General features: G+C 46.3%; 1 protein-coding gene across 2 annotated transcripts in view; it reads left to right on the forward strand.

Annotated features, from left to right (window-relative positions):
• Positions 1-4,603: 4,603 nt before the first annotated feature.
• CYFIP1 (cytoplasmic FMR1 interacting protein 1) overlaps positions 4,604-17,486 on the forward strand; it is a 114,059-nt gene continuing 101,176 nt past the window's right edge. Inside the window, exons 1-5 of one of the 2 annotated variants that reach the window (XM_060179242.1) lie at positions 4,604-4,622; positions 15,182-15,304; positions 15,381-15,470; positions 16,826-16,903; positions 17,179-17,280. In XM_060179242.1, coding sequence (XP_060035225.1) covers positions 15,188-15,304; positions 15,381-15,470; positions 16,826-16,903; positions 17,179-17,280 — 387 coding nt within the window. In that variant the 5' untranslated portion in view covers positions 4,604-4,622; positions 15,182-15,187. Of the gene's footprint in view, positions 4,623-15,177; positions 15,305-15,380; positions 15,471-16,825; positions 16,904-17,178; positions 17,281-17,486 lie in introns of those variants that run through there. The other variant, XM_016192858.2, reaches the window with a different exon arrangement.

A 17,486-nucleotide genomic window follows, 5' to 3' on the forward strand; every position in this document is an offset into this window, starting at 1 on the left:
TTCCCCCTCACATTAATTAGTGATTTATATGACTACAGATTAATAGGAGTATACACAAACACCATTCCCACCACCTAAAAACTGTGTCTCATCCCCCCCACCCCCACCTCAGTGAAGCTGAACTTCCACCCTCACCCTCAACCCAGAGACTTTTACTTTAGTGTGCCCTACTCCAAGTGTCTCTCTTTTTTTTCTTTCCCTGCCTCCTCCTCCCCTCTCTAGTTCTCTCTGTCTTATCAAAATAAAAGGATAGAGAAAAAGAAAAAGGAAATAAATGGCTGCCGAGAGTGATGGATTTGTGGTATAGACACCTATACTCCAGCAATAACTGTAATGCAATAAAAAATAAGTTAGTAAAAATCAAATTCCTATTATTACTACTAAACTTTTTTAAAAAATTTTTTTATATTTATTTATTCCCTTTTGTTGCCCTTTTTTTTATTGTTGTGGTTATTATTATTGTTGTCATCGTTGTTGGATAGGACAGAGAGAAATGGAGAAAGGAGGGGAGGACAGAGGGGGAGTGAAAGACAGACACCTGCAGACCTGCTTCACCGCCTGTGAAGTGACTCCGCTGCAGGTGAGGAGCCAGGGCTCAAACCGGGATCCTTACTCCAGTTCTTGCGCTTTGCGCCACCTGTGCTTAACCACTCTGCGCTACAGCCTGACTCCCTACTACTAAACTCTTTATGAGCCTCAGTACTTATTTTTCACATGAGACAGAAAGAAAAGCCAGACCAGGGAGTCGTGCGGTAGCGCAGTGGGTTAAGCACACGTGGTGCAAAGCGCAAGGACTAGCATAAGGATCCTGGTTTGAGCCCCTGGCTTGCCACCTGTAGGGGCGTCGCTTCACAGGCAGTGAAGCAGGTCTGCAGGTGTCTGTTTTTCTCTCCCCCTCTGTCTTTCCCTCCTATCTCCATTTCTCTCTGTTCTATCTGACGACATCAATAACAACAACAACAACAATATAAAAAGAAAAACAAGGCCAACAGAAGGAAAAATAAATAAATATGTGGAAAAAAAAAAAAGCCAGACCACCAATCTGGGATATACGGATTGAATTGGGAGCCTCAGGCATACAACTTTTGTACTCTACCAGCTGAGTTATTTCCTCAGCAGTTCAATGTTATTTTGAAGCAATTTAAATTGCTTTTTAAGCTTTAGGGTTATCCGTTGTCTCAAAACTATTCCTTAGATGGGCTTTTGAGCACTTTGCCAAGATGTGTTGTGGACTAGAAACTATTTCTTTCCCTAGGCTGGTAAATTTAGAGGTGAAAGAGGAAAGTCCAAAAGGAAAAGAGTGATAGTGAAAAACTTTAGAATTTTTAAAAAATGATTTCTTTACTATTTATTATTTTAGTGACAGAAATTAAGAGGGAAGGGGGATAGAGGAAGAGAAAGGGTGAGGATATTTTGCATAGTGGTTATGCAAAGAGATTTTCAGTGATCTGGGTGGTGGCACACCTCACTGAGCACACGTTATGCTCAAGGACCCAGGTTGGAGCCCCCGGTCTCCAACTGCAGGGGGAAAGCTTCACAAGCAGTGAAGTAGTGTTGCAGGTGTCTCTCTATCTCTCTTCCTCTCTGTCCCCCCTGTCCTTTCAATTTCTGGCTGTCACTATATGATAATAAATAAAGATAATAAAAAAAATTTAAAAACCCAGATTTTCATGCCTGAGGTTCCCAACTGCTAGGTTCAATCCCCCACACCACCATAAACCAGAGTTGCTCAGTGTTCTGATAAAATGGTGGGGGGCAGGGAAAGGCCGAGACTGACTTATAGTAGTGCCATACCATTTGTGAGGTTTCTTCTCTGCAGGTGGGGGCCGGGGGCTTAAACTTGGGTCTTGTGAATGACAATATATAGACCTAACTAAGTGTACCACTGTTTGGCCTTGATGTTGTAAAACTTTTAAAATTGAATTTTCTTGGGAGTTGGGCGGTGGCGCAGTGGGTTAAGCGCACGTGGCGCAAAGCGCAGGGACCCGCATAAGGATCCCGATTCGAGCCCCCGGCTCCCCCCCCTGCAGAGGAGTCGCTTCACGGGCGGTGAAGCAGGTCTGCAGGTGTCTATCTTTCTCTCCCCTCTCTCTCTGTCTTCCCCTCCTCTCTCCATTTCTCTCTGTCCTTTCCAACAACAAAGCGACGTCAACAATGGCAATAATAACCGCAACGAGGTGGCAACAAAAAGGGGGAAAAATGGCCTCCAGGAGCGGTGGATTCATGGTGCAGGCACCGAGCCCAGCAATAACCCTGGAGGGAAAAAAAAATTGAATTTTCTTTTTTTTTCTTTATTTTATTTTATTTTTTTATTTAAGAAAGGATTAATTAACAATACCATAGGGTAGGAGGGGTACAACTCCACACAATTCCCAGCACCCAATCTCCATATCCCACCCCCTCCCCTGATAGCTTTCCCATTCTCCATCCCTCTGGGAACATGGACCCAGGGTCATTGTGGGTTGCAGAAGGTAGAAGGTCTGGCTTCTGTAATTGTTTCCCCGCTGAACATGGGCGTTGACTGGTCGGTCCATACTCCCAGTCTGCTTCTCTCTTTCCCTATTAGGAGCTCCAGGACATATTGGTGGGGTAAAATTGAATTTTCAAAGAAAATGTGAGTGATATAAGTGAAGGCAGCTGGCTCAGTGACATGCAGGACTTGTACATATAAAGTCCTGAGTTTGATACCTGGCTCTGCAGTCAGTGGTGCTATGACTTTCTCTTCCCTACTTTTGTGTTAGTAACATCTTTTGTGTTAATAAATCTTTCTTTCCCTTTTTTTTTTTTGCCACCAAGACTATTACTGGAACTCAGTGCTTGCATGACTATATCATTTCCATTTCATTCCTCTAACTAGAGGATCAGAGAGAGAAAGAGGGAGCCAGGCAGTGGCACACCTGCTTAACTGCACACAGTGCAAAGTACAAGGGTCCAGGTTTGAGCCCCCCGGCTCCCTACCTGCAGAAGGTGTGCTTCACAAGCTGTGAAGTAAGTCTGCAGGCATCTTTCTCTCTCCCTCTCTATATCCCCACCCCTCTCAATAAAAGTGGGAAAAACAGTTGCCAGGAGCAGTGGATTCCTAGTGCCAGCATCAAACCCCAGCAATAACCCTGAAGGCAAAGAGAGAGAGAGAGAAAGAGAGACACTTCACTGCTAAGGAAGCTTCCTCCCCATAAGTGCTCTCATGTAGTATCCAGGAATTTGAACTCAGGTCTTTGAGCATGGGAATGTGTGCATGCTTTACTGGGTGGGTGAGCCACCTCATGCTCCCACTGTAAGGAAAAGGGAGAAGAGGAGAGGGGAGGAGAGGGCAAATAACTGGCCTTGCAAAAACTTTTTGCAGTAATTCTCACAGTCTTAAAGTCTGTAATATTGGTAGTTAAGTGAGTGCTTGCACTCAGGGAAAAGGAGAACACTGAGATTTAAAAAATCAAAACAATAGGAAAATAAAAGCTGAGAAGGGGCAGAAAAGAAAAGAAAAAAAGAAGAAAGAAAGAAAGAAAGAAAACAACTGACTCGTGAGTAAAATTGTGTTACAATCACAAGAAGGCAAATTAAAAGCACATTTAGATGCAGTTTCACTTAAAAAATTGTACAATTGAGAGTCAGGCGGTAGTGCAGTGGGTTAAGCACATGTGGCGCAAAGCGCAAGGACTGGCAGAAGGATCCTGGTTCGAGCTCCCGGCTCCCCACCTGCAGGGGAGTCTTCACAGGCAGTGAAGCAGGTCTGCAGGTGTCTATATTTCTCTCCCACTCTCTGTCTTCCCCTCCTCTCTCCATTTCTCTCTGTCCTATCCAACAATAACGTTAGCAATAACAACAACAATAACTACAAAAACAATAATGACAAGGGCAACAAAAGGGAAAATAAATATATTTTAAATATATTTTATTTATTATTGGATAGAGAAAGAGAAATTGAGAGGAGGAAGGAGAGATAGAGGGAGAGAGACAGAGATATCTGCAGCTCTGCTTCACCACTTGTGAAGCTTTCTCTCTGCAAGTGGGGACCAATGGCTTGAACCTGTGTCCTTGCACATTTTAATGTGATCGCTTAACCAGGTACTCAACTGCCTGCCCCCCTCCTTTTTTGCTTCCAGTGTAATCTCTGGGGCTCTCTTCCATTACTGTGAACCCACTGCTCCTGGTGGCGATTTTCCCCCCATTTTATTGAATAGAACAGAGAGAAGAGGGGAGGGAGAGAGAGAGAGAGAGAGAGATAGACACCCGTAGAACTGCTTTGCTACTTTCCCCCCCTGCAGTGGGGAGCCGGGGACTTGAACTAGAATCCTTGCATGGGTTATTGTGCTTAGTACTACGTGCACTTAACCGAGAGTACCACTGCCCCTTTATTTTTTATTGCCACCAGAGTTATTGCTGGGGCTCAGTGCTGGAACACAAATCCACTGCTGCCTGCAGCCATTTTTTCCTTTCTTTTTAAAAAATATTTATTTATTTATTTATTCCCTTTTGTTGCCCTTGTTGTTTTTTATTGTTGTAGCTATTATTGATGTCGTCATTGCTGGACAGGACAGAGAGAAATGGAGAGAGGAGGGAAGAAGAGAAGGGGAAAGAAACACCTGCAGACCTGCTTCACCGCTTGTGAGGCAACTCCCCTGCAGGTGGGGAGCCGGGGGCTTGAACTGGGATCCTTATGCCAGTCCTTGCGCTTTGTGCCACATGCACTTCAACCACTATACTACCGCCTGACTCCTCCTTTCTATTTTTTTTATTTGCTAGGACAGAGACATTGAGATGGGAGGGGGAGATAAAGAGGTAGAGAGACAACTATAGACCTGCTTCCCCATTTGTGAAGCATCCCCTCTGCAAGTGGGGAGAGGGGTTTAAATCCAGGTCCTTGCACACTTAACCTAATGTGCCACAGCCTGGCCCCCAGAGACACACACTTATAAGAGAGTGGGATGGGGACAGGAGAGAAGAGGCATAGATGGTTTGGGAGGAGATGTAGACAGGCATTCTGCAGCCTTCTCAACCCTGGGAGGAGAGCAGTGGAGCTCGCTGTGTGCAGGGAGGGCTGGACTGGGGTTGGCAGGCTTCTTGATTCTCACATGAGACTTGTTTCTCTCGCCAGGGCAAGTCCAGGAGCTGAGGGTGGGGTGGGGCTGGGTTGGGGAAGACTTCCTGTTCAAGCAGCTGGAAACACCCAGGCCCAATGAGGAGCAGTGAAGTTGCTTTGCTTTGCAAGGTGGTCTGGGTGGTGCCCAGGGCCCTATGTAACATGCAGCCTCCAGGATGTGGTCACTGTATCATTCTGTCTAGACAGGAATGCTGAGGCTGCCAAGGGTATCTTCCTTCCTTTTTTTTTTTTTTCCCCCTGTAGAAACACTGTTTATTCAAATGATAGGCAGGAAGCAGTGGTGGCAGGAGGGTGAGAGTGGACTGGTGGGGCTGGGCAGGTTAGTACTGCTCCCCATGTCCTCTGCAGCTGTGCATTGATAGCCATCCAAGCTGTTGGCATCCTGAGGAGCACATGGGCAGCCCCAGACCATGCTTCTCCCTCTGAGCATTAGGGGGCTCATTGTACCTGGCATGCATATCAGTGCCAGGTCTCCAGGTTGTTGCTTGGCCTGTGTGGTGGGTGACAGCTATGTTCCCACAGGCCTAAAACTGTTACCATGTCACGTCAACATGTATAGACAGCCCCACTGTTTAGCAGGGAGGTTGGGAGCTCTCTCAGGGATCTGACTGATCCTCAAGTGCCAGAAGACTGTACAGCTGGTCTGTACTACCAGAAAGAGAGCTCTGCGCTGGGGTCAGAGTGGTCACTCATATGTGAGAATCTTAGTTCAAAACTTCAGTCCCCATATGCAGGAGTTGGAGTGGTGGAGCAGTGTTGTAGGTGTCATTCTCTCTGTTGATCTTTCTCTCTCTCTCTCTCTCTCTCTCTCTTTGCCTCCAGGGTTATCACTAGGGCTCAGTACCCACACTACAAATCTACTGCTCCTGGTATCCATTTTTCCTTTTTTTTTTTTTCTTTCTTTCTTTCTTTCTTTCTTTTTCAAGATTTTATTTATTTATGAGAAAGATAGGAGGAGAGAGAAAGAACCAGACATCACTCTGGCACATGTGCTGCCGGGGATCGAACTCAGGGCCTCATGCTTGAGGGTCCAAAGCTTTATCACTGTGCCACCTCCGCCTTGTTTTTTTAATTGGATAGGACAGAGGGAAATTGAGAGATGAGGCGAAAATAGAGAGAAAGACACCTGCAGATCTGCTTTGCCACTTGTGAAGTGCTTAACGAGGTACACCACTGCCTGACCCCGCCCCCGCCCCCCCCCCCCCCCCCCCCGTCTGTATCTCATCCTCTATACAAACTTGAAAAGAAAAAGCAAAAGAGTTAAAAAAAAAAAAGGCCATTGGGAACAGTGTGGTCATGTAGGTACAAAATCCCAGTGATAAAACCCTGTTGGCAAAAATAGATAAAAAGAGGGGGTCAGGCAGTAGTGCAGGTGGCGCCAAGTTCACCAACTGGCTAAGGATCCCAGTCAAAAGCTCCTGGCTCCCCTCCTGCAGAGGAGTCGCTTCACAGGTGGTGAAGCAGGTCTGTAGGTGTCTCTCTTTCTCTCCCCCTCTCTGTCTTCCCCATCTCTCTCCATTTATCTCTGTCCTATCCAACAACGATGACATTAACAACAACAACTACAGCAACAAAAGGGAAAATAACAATAAAATTTTAAAAAAATAGATAAAAAGAATACACTGAGCTGACCTTCTTTTGTGTTTTCTTTATATATATATATTTTCCCTTTTGTTGCTCTTGTTGTTTTTTATTGTTGTTGTTATTGATATCATCATTGTTGGATAGGACAGAGAGAAATGGAGAGAGGAGGGGAAGACAGAGAGGGGGAGAGAAAGACACCTGCAGACCTGCTTCACCGCCTGTGAAGTGACTCCCCTGTGGGTAGGGAGCCAGGGGCTCAAACCAGGATCCTTACGCCGGTCCTTGTGCTTTGCACCAAGTGCGTTTAACCCGCTGCACTACTGCCCGACTCCCACTTTTGTGTTTTCTTAGTATCTCATCCATGTGCACTGGACTCTGTGTGGCAGATGGAGACCACAGCCATAATCATAAGAAAATGTCCTTGATTAGTAAACTGAGCTGTGTCTGAATCCCAGACCATAGAGGGCAACAGCCACCCACCACAGCAGTTCCTGCCTGGACCCAGCATTATGGGATGGGGCCATGAATCTGGCGTTTACCCATATGCTTGGGTGAACCTCCCTTGTGGGACCCGAGTGGATGCCCTGAAACAGTGGGACTATGGAGCTGATACAGCCATGTTAAGCAGTACCTGGGAGCTGAGGGATTAAGACTGGAATCCCAAAGCTCTTCCCACTTTTCATTCATTATTTTAGTGCTAAAGAAGTTTTTTTCCACACAAATCTCAGGAATCATATCAGGATATAAATTGATACAGACAGAGTTGCTTATCTTGACTGTCAGGGACACTCAGAGGCTCCATGGAATATGCTTTGAGAACCACAGCTCTAGGCAGAAGGAGCCATTGCAGTTGTCAGAAGTAGCAGTAGAGTGCTTGCTATGTGTGCAGCTTCTGACCAATGAGGGTCTGCTGGGCAGAATGGGGCCCTCGAGGGTGGCACACCTGGTTAAGTCCACAAGAGTGTATTATAATGCACAAGAACCCAGGTTCAGGCCCCTTCACAAGAGGCCAGCAGGGCTCCAGCTGTCTCTCTGTCTCTCTCCCTTCTCAATTTCTGTCTGTATCCAATAAAAACAAAATAAAACAAACAAACAAACAAAAAACAGTGGGGCACTGGCAGGATGCCTGGGGGAGGGCATGCCATGGGAGGTAAAATAGACCCCATCCTGGGCTGAGGCTAAGGAACCTGGAAAACTGTCCTCTCACTAGAAGACTACAGATTCCTTGGAAAGAGGCCAGGACATATATATATATAATTTTTATTGTCTCTTTATTTATTGGATAGAGATAGCCAGAAATTGAATTGAGAAGGGGGAGATTGAGAGGGAGAGAGACAGAGTGACACCGGCAGCATTTTTTTTACCACTTGTGAAGCTTCCCTCCTTCGGGTGGGAACCTTGGGGCTTGAATCTGGTTTCTCCTGCATGGTAACTTGTATATTTTACTATTTCTACTACTGCTCTGCCCCAACAATGCTGCTGAAATAAAATAAATAAAAATTAAAAAGGGGGGGCGCTTCAGAGCAATGAGATGTCTTCAGTAATACTTGGCTAGAAGATTATGCTCAGTTATTCTGAGGACTCTGCTTTAGACCATAGCGCGCGCGCGTGCGCGCACGCACACACACGCACACGCGCACACGCACACGCACACGCACACACACACACACACACACACACACACACACTTCCTTAGATCTGGAGACCATGCTGGTTGGCAGCACAGAAGGGCACATTGTTTTTAAATGTGGGAGAGAGGGGAACAGTTTCGCACTGTGTGCTTCTCTTCCTCAGATGATGTATTTCACATGTGAACAGATTGCATAAAAACACTGGATGGTCTCCTTTTCTGGTAAGTGCTGTTATTTGCATTTTGAAGAGGAAGAAAACCCGTGTCCATCCCTGCCTGCACTAGCAGAAACATTTCCAGATTTCCCTACTTTGTTGGATTATGCTGTGGAGTTAGACAACCAAGTTTCGGCAAATTTGGAGGTGTTAAAAATTCTCCAGTAGAATCCCCCGCTCAGCACAGGTCAGAGACTCCCAGGGTGTCTCAGACACACTGTGTGTGCTCTCGCTCTCTCTCCTATGGCAGAATGGGCATCAGGGCTGTCACTTCTGCATTTCTGCTTTGTTTTGCAACCTTGGCATTGAGCTGCCCTGGCATTTTCTATTTTAAACAAACACTGTGCCTTTCAGTGTCTGTGCTGAGCTCCTATTTCACTGGCATTTGAGGGAGGATGCATTGACTCGGCTCTGACCCTGGGCCTCCCTTCTCCATAAAGATGCTTACAGCAGGTAGGCTGTGTGCCTCTGGCTCTCTGTGTCATAGTGCTGACCCTTGCTTCCTGCTGTCCCTGCCCGGTCTGTATGGGCTGGGTGAAGACCCCCACGGGTCCCCCATGCTACCACCCTAAATGCCCAGATCTTCCTGCTGGTTTGCATACTGCTGCCTGCCATCCAGCTCTGTCACTGAACACCTCAACCCCCATCTGCTTCTTTTTCCCTGAAAGCCTAACCCTTATTCATAGGCATGTTCCTGACACAGTGGTTTTGATTTCATTTCTGCTTTCATGGATAGTAATGGATCCAGCTTGGCATTTAGAACATTCTAGACAAAGTGAAACTGAAACTGCGGTGTGATTTTTGTGGGCATGTGAGACCCATTACATTGAAGCACTTGATCCAGGAAAGAGTTAAATTGACCCTTGGCCACAGAAGTAACCAGAAACACAGTTGATGCTTTGTACAGTTTCACTTGGTGTTTTTATCCCCAGCCTTTTGAATAGCCAATCCCCAAGCTGATTTTTGTCATCCTTGGGTTCAACCTTTATTGGTATTTATTGCTGCTTTCTCTTTGTTTTTATCCTTATGTCCTGGTAGATCTGAGTATATGCAAAGCATTCAGCCAGCAAGTGTTCTCAGATGGTTTTGTTTCCAGAAGAGTCCCGGGGGATGGTGATAGAGAAGAACTGTGATGAGGGATGGAGGGAGGGCTGGGGCAATGGTCTACCCGGCTAAGCACACATAGTACTAAGTTCAAGGACCAGGTTTGAACTCTCAGCTCCCCACCTGCAGGAGGGAAGCTTCACAAGTTGTAAAATAAGTCTGCAGGTATCTATCTTTTTCTCTTACTTTCTATCTCCCCCTCCCCTCTCAATTTCTCTCTGTTTTATCCAGTAAAATGGAAAAAAAAAAAAAGAAGACCACAGAAGCAGTGGATTTGTAGTGCTGGCACTAAGCCCCAGTGATAACCATGGAAGCCAAAAACAAAACAAAAAGCCTCTAATGGTATATCGATGGTGATCTTTATATATGGTGATAACTATCGTGATCTCGTAGTGAAAGAAACTTCTCTAGAGTCAGGCAGTAGTGCAGTGGGTTAAGCACACATGATGCAAAGTGCAAGGACCAGTCAGCGTAAGGATCCTGGTTTGAGCCCCTGGCTCCCCATCTGCAAGGGAAGTCGCTTCACAGACGGTGAAGCAGGTCTGCAGGTGTCTTTCTCTCCCCCCCTCTGTCTTCCCCTCCTCTCTCCATTTCTCTCTGTCCTATCCAACAATAATAACTACAACAATAAAACAACAAGGGCAGCAAAAGGGAATAAATATTTTTTAAAAAACTTCTCTAATCTGGTGAAACCAAGACAGCACCTACCCTGCCCCCCCTCCCTCACCCTCTGGCCCATGTCTGCCGGGATAGCCTGAGGGTGCTTCTTCCCAAGCAAGTGCGCTGGGTTGGAGAGAACTCAACTGGAGCCAGTCTAGGCTGCTGCGTGGGAGAGGGATCTGGAACTTGTGCCGAGCTAACGTCGCAAGAGATACACTCTGGAACTCTCGGAGCCGGAAAGCAATTCCAAGTGTTTTTACTCAGAAAAGCAGCTTGTATATATACTAGCCAAGTAGGGTGGAAGCAGGGTGTGACATAGAGAGGGTGGAGTGAAAAGACAGTGGTGGATATCAGGGTTACTACGAGAGGGGCCGGAGCAAAAAGACTTCGTGAACCAGTGGGGAATTAAACCAATGCCCTGCAGGCAGGGTAGTGCTTAGTTAACAGTGGTTTATGTAAATAGATCGCAGCTTTAAGTGGGATCAAACCAATGCCCTGCAGGCATGCTGGTGTTTAGTTAAGCAGGATTAGAGACAGAAGCTTTAAGCTGGGGGAGCTGGCATACTACCCAACACATGTCCAGCTCTGGGTAGTGCAGGCTGAGGTTATGACCTCAGCTTGGAAAAGTCCTTGTGTGTTGCAACTCTGTGACACTGGTCCACAGTGCACTTGCAGGTCCAACCTCCCACCCCCACCCCCAGCTGCAGCTCTGTCTCCATACTATGACCTTAATACTATAGTGGGGACCTCTGGCCTGTGGTTTCTGTTGATGCCACCTCTCCACCAGCCCCCAGATATCTGTCCTTACTCAATCACCTGCAGTACTCATCTCTGAAGATGCCTGTTGAACTTGCCCCATTGTTTTTGTCTTGTCTCTGCAATGAAGTTTCTGATTGGGGGACCCATACTGAAGGGCGACTGAATAGTTGAAGACATGTACTTTGGTGCACATATGCACACACTGAGTCACATTCTCGTATGTGAACACATATAAATAAAGACAGGTAGGTGGGGGCCGGTTGGTGGTGCACCTGGTTAAATGCATATGTTACCATGCATAAGGATCCAGGTTTGAGCCCCCACTTTATCTGCAGGGGGGATTCTTCATGAGTGATGAAACAGGTCTGCAGGTGTCTCTCTTCCTTTCTCCCTCGCTATCTCCCTCTTCTCCTCTTAATTTCTTTCTGATTTATCAAATAACATGGAAAGGAAAAAAAAAAGGAGCAGTAGCTTTGTAGTACTTGCATTGAGCCCAGCTAAGCCTGGTAGCAAAATAAATGAATAAATGAGTTAAATTAAATAAACACGTAAATACAGGTACACACTCATTTGCACATACACCCTTAGTCACATGCACACATGCATACTCTCACACACCCACCTGTACACACATCCACTCACATGTACATTTTAATTCATAGAACACATGTGTATACTTATGTACTTACATATATCCACACATGCATCCACATGTGTACACACTCAAACACATATTAACTTAATAATATATTTTATTTGTCAAATTTTTAAAAATAGAAACACATTGAGAAGGAAGAGGGAGATAAAAAGTGAGAGAGACAGAGAGATACCTGCAGTATTGCTTCACCACTTGTGAGACTTCCTACCCTGCATGTGAGGACTGGGGATTTGAGCCAGGGTCCTTGCTCACTATAACACATGCACTCAGCCTACTGTGCCTCTACCCAGCCCCCATATTCACTCTTGCACACACACTGATTCACAGGCCCCCATATTCATTCACAGGTACAGACACACTTGCCCACATGTAGACATGCCCATGGAGCACTTATTTTTACTCCTTCCCTTTTTAATCTCTTGGCACCACCTGGGCTAGCAGGTTGGCAATCAGCCTCACTGCTTTTAATTTCTGTTAGTTCTTTATGGCGTAGGTGTTCTTTCTTTTTTAAAAAAACTTGAGCTATTCAGGACTCATTGTTACTGCATTTTAACTGAACTGCTAACAGGAAAGACATCCCTTTTCCCCACCCATCCACCTACCCTCATGCTGTCCAGAAACATTAATGTTCAAATGCTTCCTGCTCACTATTGTTTGTTTCATAGCTTGTGGTGACTGTTAGACTTAACAGCAGTTGCCTCACTTTTTCCTGGCCCTGCCAGATAAGGAAGGTTGGGCTTTTGCTGCCTCTCTCCTGCTTTTGGGCTTGGATTTTTGAGTAGAGGAAGAGTCTGGCACTGGGTTCAGGGTCAGGTTGCTCCTCTCCCTGCTCTGTAGCCATGGGGTTCTGAGTCTTGCTCTGTTCTTCTCTGTCAGTGCATTGGGGTGACTCTACCTTAAGGGGAACAGTGAGTATGATGGGAGGGTGAATTTGCAAAGGCATGGTGAAATGTTTTGGGGAAGGGAAAGAGGGAGTCAGCAGCTGGGGGGCCTCTGCCCTGGTGCTAGGGACCCCACTTGTGTCTACCTGGGTTTTCTTGGCCCACTTGGAGTTCTCTGGCCTTGCAAGGCGCGGGGTGGGGGTGCTTCCTGGTGGGAGGCAGAGAGCATAGACTTTCTTTACCCCTGCCCCCATGGGTATACAACTCATCCATCTGATCCTTCCCTTTTATAATAAACCCATTAACCTAGTAAGTACAGTGTTTCTGAGTTTTCTGAGCCATTCTTGAAAATGAATTGAATCCAAAAAGAAAGTCTTTGGGATCTGATCTGAAATAGATTTGGTCCGAAGCCCAGGTGACAGCCCAGACTTCGCATTTGTGATGGATTTTATGTGCTAGGATAGTCTTGTACAGCTGAATACTCAGCCAAGAATTGCCTGGTGGTGTATAAAATGGCAGAATTGGTCATAGAATCAGTGTTACCAGGGGATTTCAAGATCCCCTGCCTGAAAATCTTGAGTACTGCTTATCTGCATCCCCAAACTCCCTGAGTAGGTCTTGTGCAAAAAATTAAGAAATGTGGACAGATGGGAGAGTTAGCATGACAGTTATGCAAGACTTTCTTTTTATTTATTTATTTATTCCCTTTTGTTGCCCTTGTTTTATTATTGTAGTTGTTGTTATTGATGTTGTCGTTGTTGGATAGGACAGAGAAATGGAGAGAGGAGGGGAAGACAGAGAGGAGGAGAGAAAGGTAGACACCTGCAGACCTGCTTCACCGCCTCTGAAGCGACTCCCCTGCAGGTGGGGAGCCGGGGGCTTGAACCAGGATCCTTACACCGGTCCTTGCACTTTGCGCCACCTGTGCTTAACCCGCTGTGTGACCTCCTGACTCCCTATGCAAGACTTTCATGCCTAAGGCTCAGTAGCTCCCAGGTTCAGTCCCCTGCACCATCATATGCCAGAGCTGAAGAATGCTTGAAAGAAGGGAGGGAAGGAGGGAGGAAGGGGGGGGAAGCATAGAAGGGAGGAAATAAAAGCAGGAGAGAACTATACTTCTGAAGGCAAATAGATAACCTAGAGACATGAAACTTCCTGGACCTTGAAGTCATTTTTACAACCTGGCACATACTTAGAACACCTGTGTTATTTCAGTGTTGGTATCTGTTGTGGTGTTTTCCCAAAAGAGTCTAGTAATTGCTGGTTCTTTGTGTGCTGAATAGTTAGGATTACAATTGGACATTTGGGGTATTTTGAGACTCTGGATCTTATTTAAATCCTAGGAGAGTGACAGTGTTTTCATTCTAGCAGGCAAACAACCTGGTTCAATTTCTAACTGCAGTTCAGAACCGCTTTCTGTGGGCTGGGATTCTTTGTCAGTTTTGTTTTCAGAGCCCCTGTAAGGACATCTGGATCTGCTCCATGAGAGCCACGTGTGCATATCCCAAAGGGGATCCAACTGTGGGGTGCTACAGGGTTGGATCCCTGCAGACACAGCTTTGAGTGGGCTGGCTCTTCTCCCTGTCCATGGTGTCTGGGACTTCTGTTTACAGCTCTCCTGCCAGTACACTGGGTCTGTGCCCATTCCCTCTGCCTGCCACTTCTACTTTCTCACCTTGCCAGGGCCACTTCCCATTCAGACTGCTGCTGTTCTGGCCTTCTCAGAACTCAGAATGTGGCTACAGATGTGGCTACACCTTATAATAACCCTACAGGGGTTGGGGCTTCCCCTTGTGCCATCATGGGTGGCATCAGAGTAGCTCACTGTGTGCCAACTGAGTTTGGAGCAGCCTGTGTGGGAGGCATCTGGATGGTGTTGACTTCACGCTCTGTAGCCCACACAGGTCAGGTGCATCAGGTGAAAGTGCCTCTTGTTTCTAAGCTTCTCTGTCATCCCTGGTATTCATGCACACAGTTTTCTGCTACAGCCCCCTTTGGGTTCACTTGGTCCCTTGACTCTCAAATTTGTTGTCCCTACGGGCTACTGTGGGTGGTAGGACTCCTGGTCCTTCTGTTTTTTTTTTTTTTTAATCAGTTTTTAAAAAATCATTCTTTTATGGGGTGGGAAAGAGAACCACGCAATGCTGGGGATCCAGCTCAGGCAGGACTTGAGCAATGAGAAACCAGCCCCTTATCCACTGTACCACCTCCCAGACTGCCTGGCTGTCCTAGTGAGTGCCCAGTGTGGAAGAACCACTGGGGAAGGTCTGCTTGCAGGGAAATAGGATGCTCCCTTTTGGGACAAATGTAAGAGAGTGTCATATCAGCCCAGAGGGAGACAAGGTGGCAGAAAGTGACAGAATTTGATATCCCTGAAGACCAGGAGACGACTACCCTCAAATTCCCAGTCCCCTGCTGGCAAGCCCTGGGAAACGTGACAGTTCCCGGGACTGGCCTTGGCCACCTTTGCCATCCTCAGTGCTTGTAGTAAAGGGGACAGAGGAGTGGGGGCCAGAGTACAGCACCTTAGAAAGATTGTTTGTTATGTCCCATCCTTCCTCATCACTCAAGTGACATTGAATTTTGTTGTAGGCCAGGATGGCGGCCCAGGTGACACTGGAGGATGCGCTGTCCAATGTGGACCTCCTGGAAGAATTACCTCTGCCTGACCAGCAGCCCTGCATTGAGCCCCCGCCGTCCTCATTGCTCTACCAGGTGAATGCCAGTCATCTGCTGAGCAAGCCACCTTCAGTGCTGAGCTCTGCATAATGTTTTTTCTTTTTTCTTGCAGCCAAATTTCAACACTAACTTTGAGGATAGAAATGCATTTGTCACAGGCATTGCAAGATACATTGAACAAGCAACTGTTCACTCCAGCATGGTAAGTTCAGTCTTCTGTGTGTGTCTTTATTGTTTTTTGGGGAATAATACATCTCTCTCTTTTCTTTTAATTTATATTTTTTTATTATCTTTATTGGAGAGACAGAAATCAAGAGGGGGGAGTTGGGCAGTAGCATAGCAGGTTAAGCACACATAACGGGAGCGCAGGGACTGGTGTAAGGATCCCCGTTTGAGCCTCTGGCTCCCCAACTGCAGGGGAGTCACTTCACACGTGGTGAAGCAGGTCTGTAGGTGTCTCTCTTTCTCTCCCCCTCTCTGTCTTCTCCTCCTCTCTCCATTTCTCTCTGTCCTATCCAACAATGATGACATCAATAACAACAACAATAAAACAACAAGGGCAACAAAGGGAAAAAAAGCAAAAAAAAAAAAATATATATATATATATATATATATATATATATATATATATACACACACACACACACACACATATATGTAAAGTAAGAGAGGGATGAATATGGGATGACTCCACATGTAGGTGGAACTTGGGAGATAGAGTTAGAAAGGGAGAACATGGGACAAAACTTGGACTGGAGAGGGAGGTGTACTGCACCAAAGCAAGGGACACTGGGGCGGGTATAGAATAGGGGGCCTGGGTGGAATAGGGGTTTGGGGGGATCCTTGATGGGTCGGGGGGGAGAGGATAAGAGTATATAGTAGACATGGTTATGCAAAACTGGGAAGACTTACAGATGTATAGACAAGTGTACTGTAATTCATCCACCCCCAATAAAATAAAAAAAGAAAAATGAAAAAAAAAAACCTATCGAATTGCAGTTGATGTTTTTTTTAAATATTTACTTATTCCCTTTTGTTGCCCTTGTTTATTGTTATTGTTACTGATGTCATCCTTGTTGGATAGGACAGAGAGAAATGGAGAGAGGAGGGGAAGACAGAGAGGGGGAGAGAAAGACACCTGCAGACCTGCTTCACCACCTGTGAAGCAACTCCCCTGCAGGTGGGGAGCCGGGGGCTCGAACCGGATCCTTATGCCGGTCCTTGAGCTTCAAGCCACTTGCGCTTAACCCACAGTGCTACCGCCCGACTCCCAGCAGTTGATGCTTTAAAGAACACCCATGCAGTTTTCACTAAAAGTAGCAATGTCAAAGAGGGGATGAACACTAAATGACTCTAAAATAATGGCAGTGACTCTTCCCCCAGTGCTATCCACTTCTTCGCATCTTTCTCTTGGTTATACAGGTACTTGCGTTTGTCTTTTCCTCAAAGGACATGTAAACTACTAACTTGAAGATAGTTTATGACTCTGTAGACTTTAGCAACTGGGCACCTCCTTCCTTGTGACTATTTTCCTTCCCGCCTTGTGTACCATTGCAGAATGAGATGCTAGAGGAAGGCCAAGAGTATGCCGTCATGCTGTACACCTGGAGGAGCTGCTCCCGTGCGATTCCACAGGTGCAGGCCCACCCACCACTGGCTGTGCCCCTTCTGTTCTTATCCCAGTCTATCCTTGCCCCTCCAACAGCAAAACCCTTCCTGCCCACAGCACATTCTTATCCCTGACAGCCCTGCCCCATCTCGGCTTGCTCTGCCCCCACACTGTCTGCCACACCCCACCTTCTATCCATTTCCATACCCTCCTAGTCTGGCCACCTGCCCTAGAAGTACCCCCACCCCATATACACTTGAGACTAGCAAAACCTGTTTACATCATACTTGTTTCTTCACAGGTGAAATGTAATGAACAGCCCAATCGAGTGGAAATTTATGAGAAAACTGTGGAGGTCCTGGAACCCGAGGTCACAAAACTGATGAATTTCATGTACTTCCAGGTAAAACAGCAAGATCCTTAACACAGAGGAATGGGAGGCTGTGGTTCACCCTGCTGTCATTGTCATTATTTAAACTTAAGCAGCCTTGATCCTTTGTGAGGCAAAAGGTAACTAAATTAAAGCCTGACTAGACCTTTACAGGCCCATTCAAAATAAATGCTTGTGTTTGTGTTTCACGTCTCACTCCTGAAGGGAATCCATGTTTC

The sequence above is a fragment of the Erinaceus europaeus genome, chromosome 20 (genome assembly GCF_950295315.1).
Source record: "Erinaceus europaeus chromosome 20, mEriEur2.1, whole genome shotgun sequence".
NCBI classification, from domain to species: Eukaryota; Metazoa; Chordata; class Mammalia; order Eulipotyphla; family Erinaceidae; genus Erinaceus; species Erinaceus europaeus.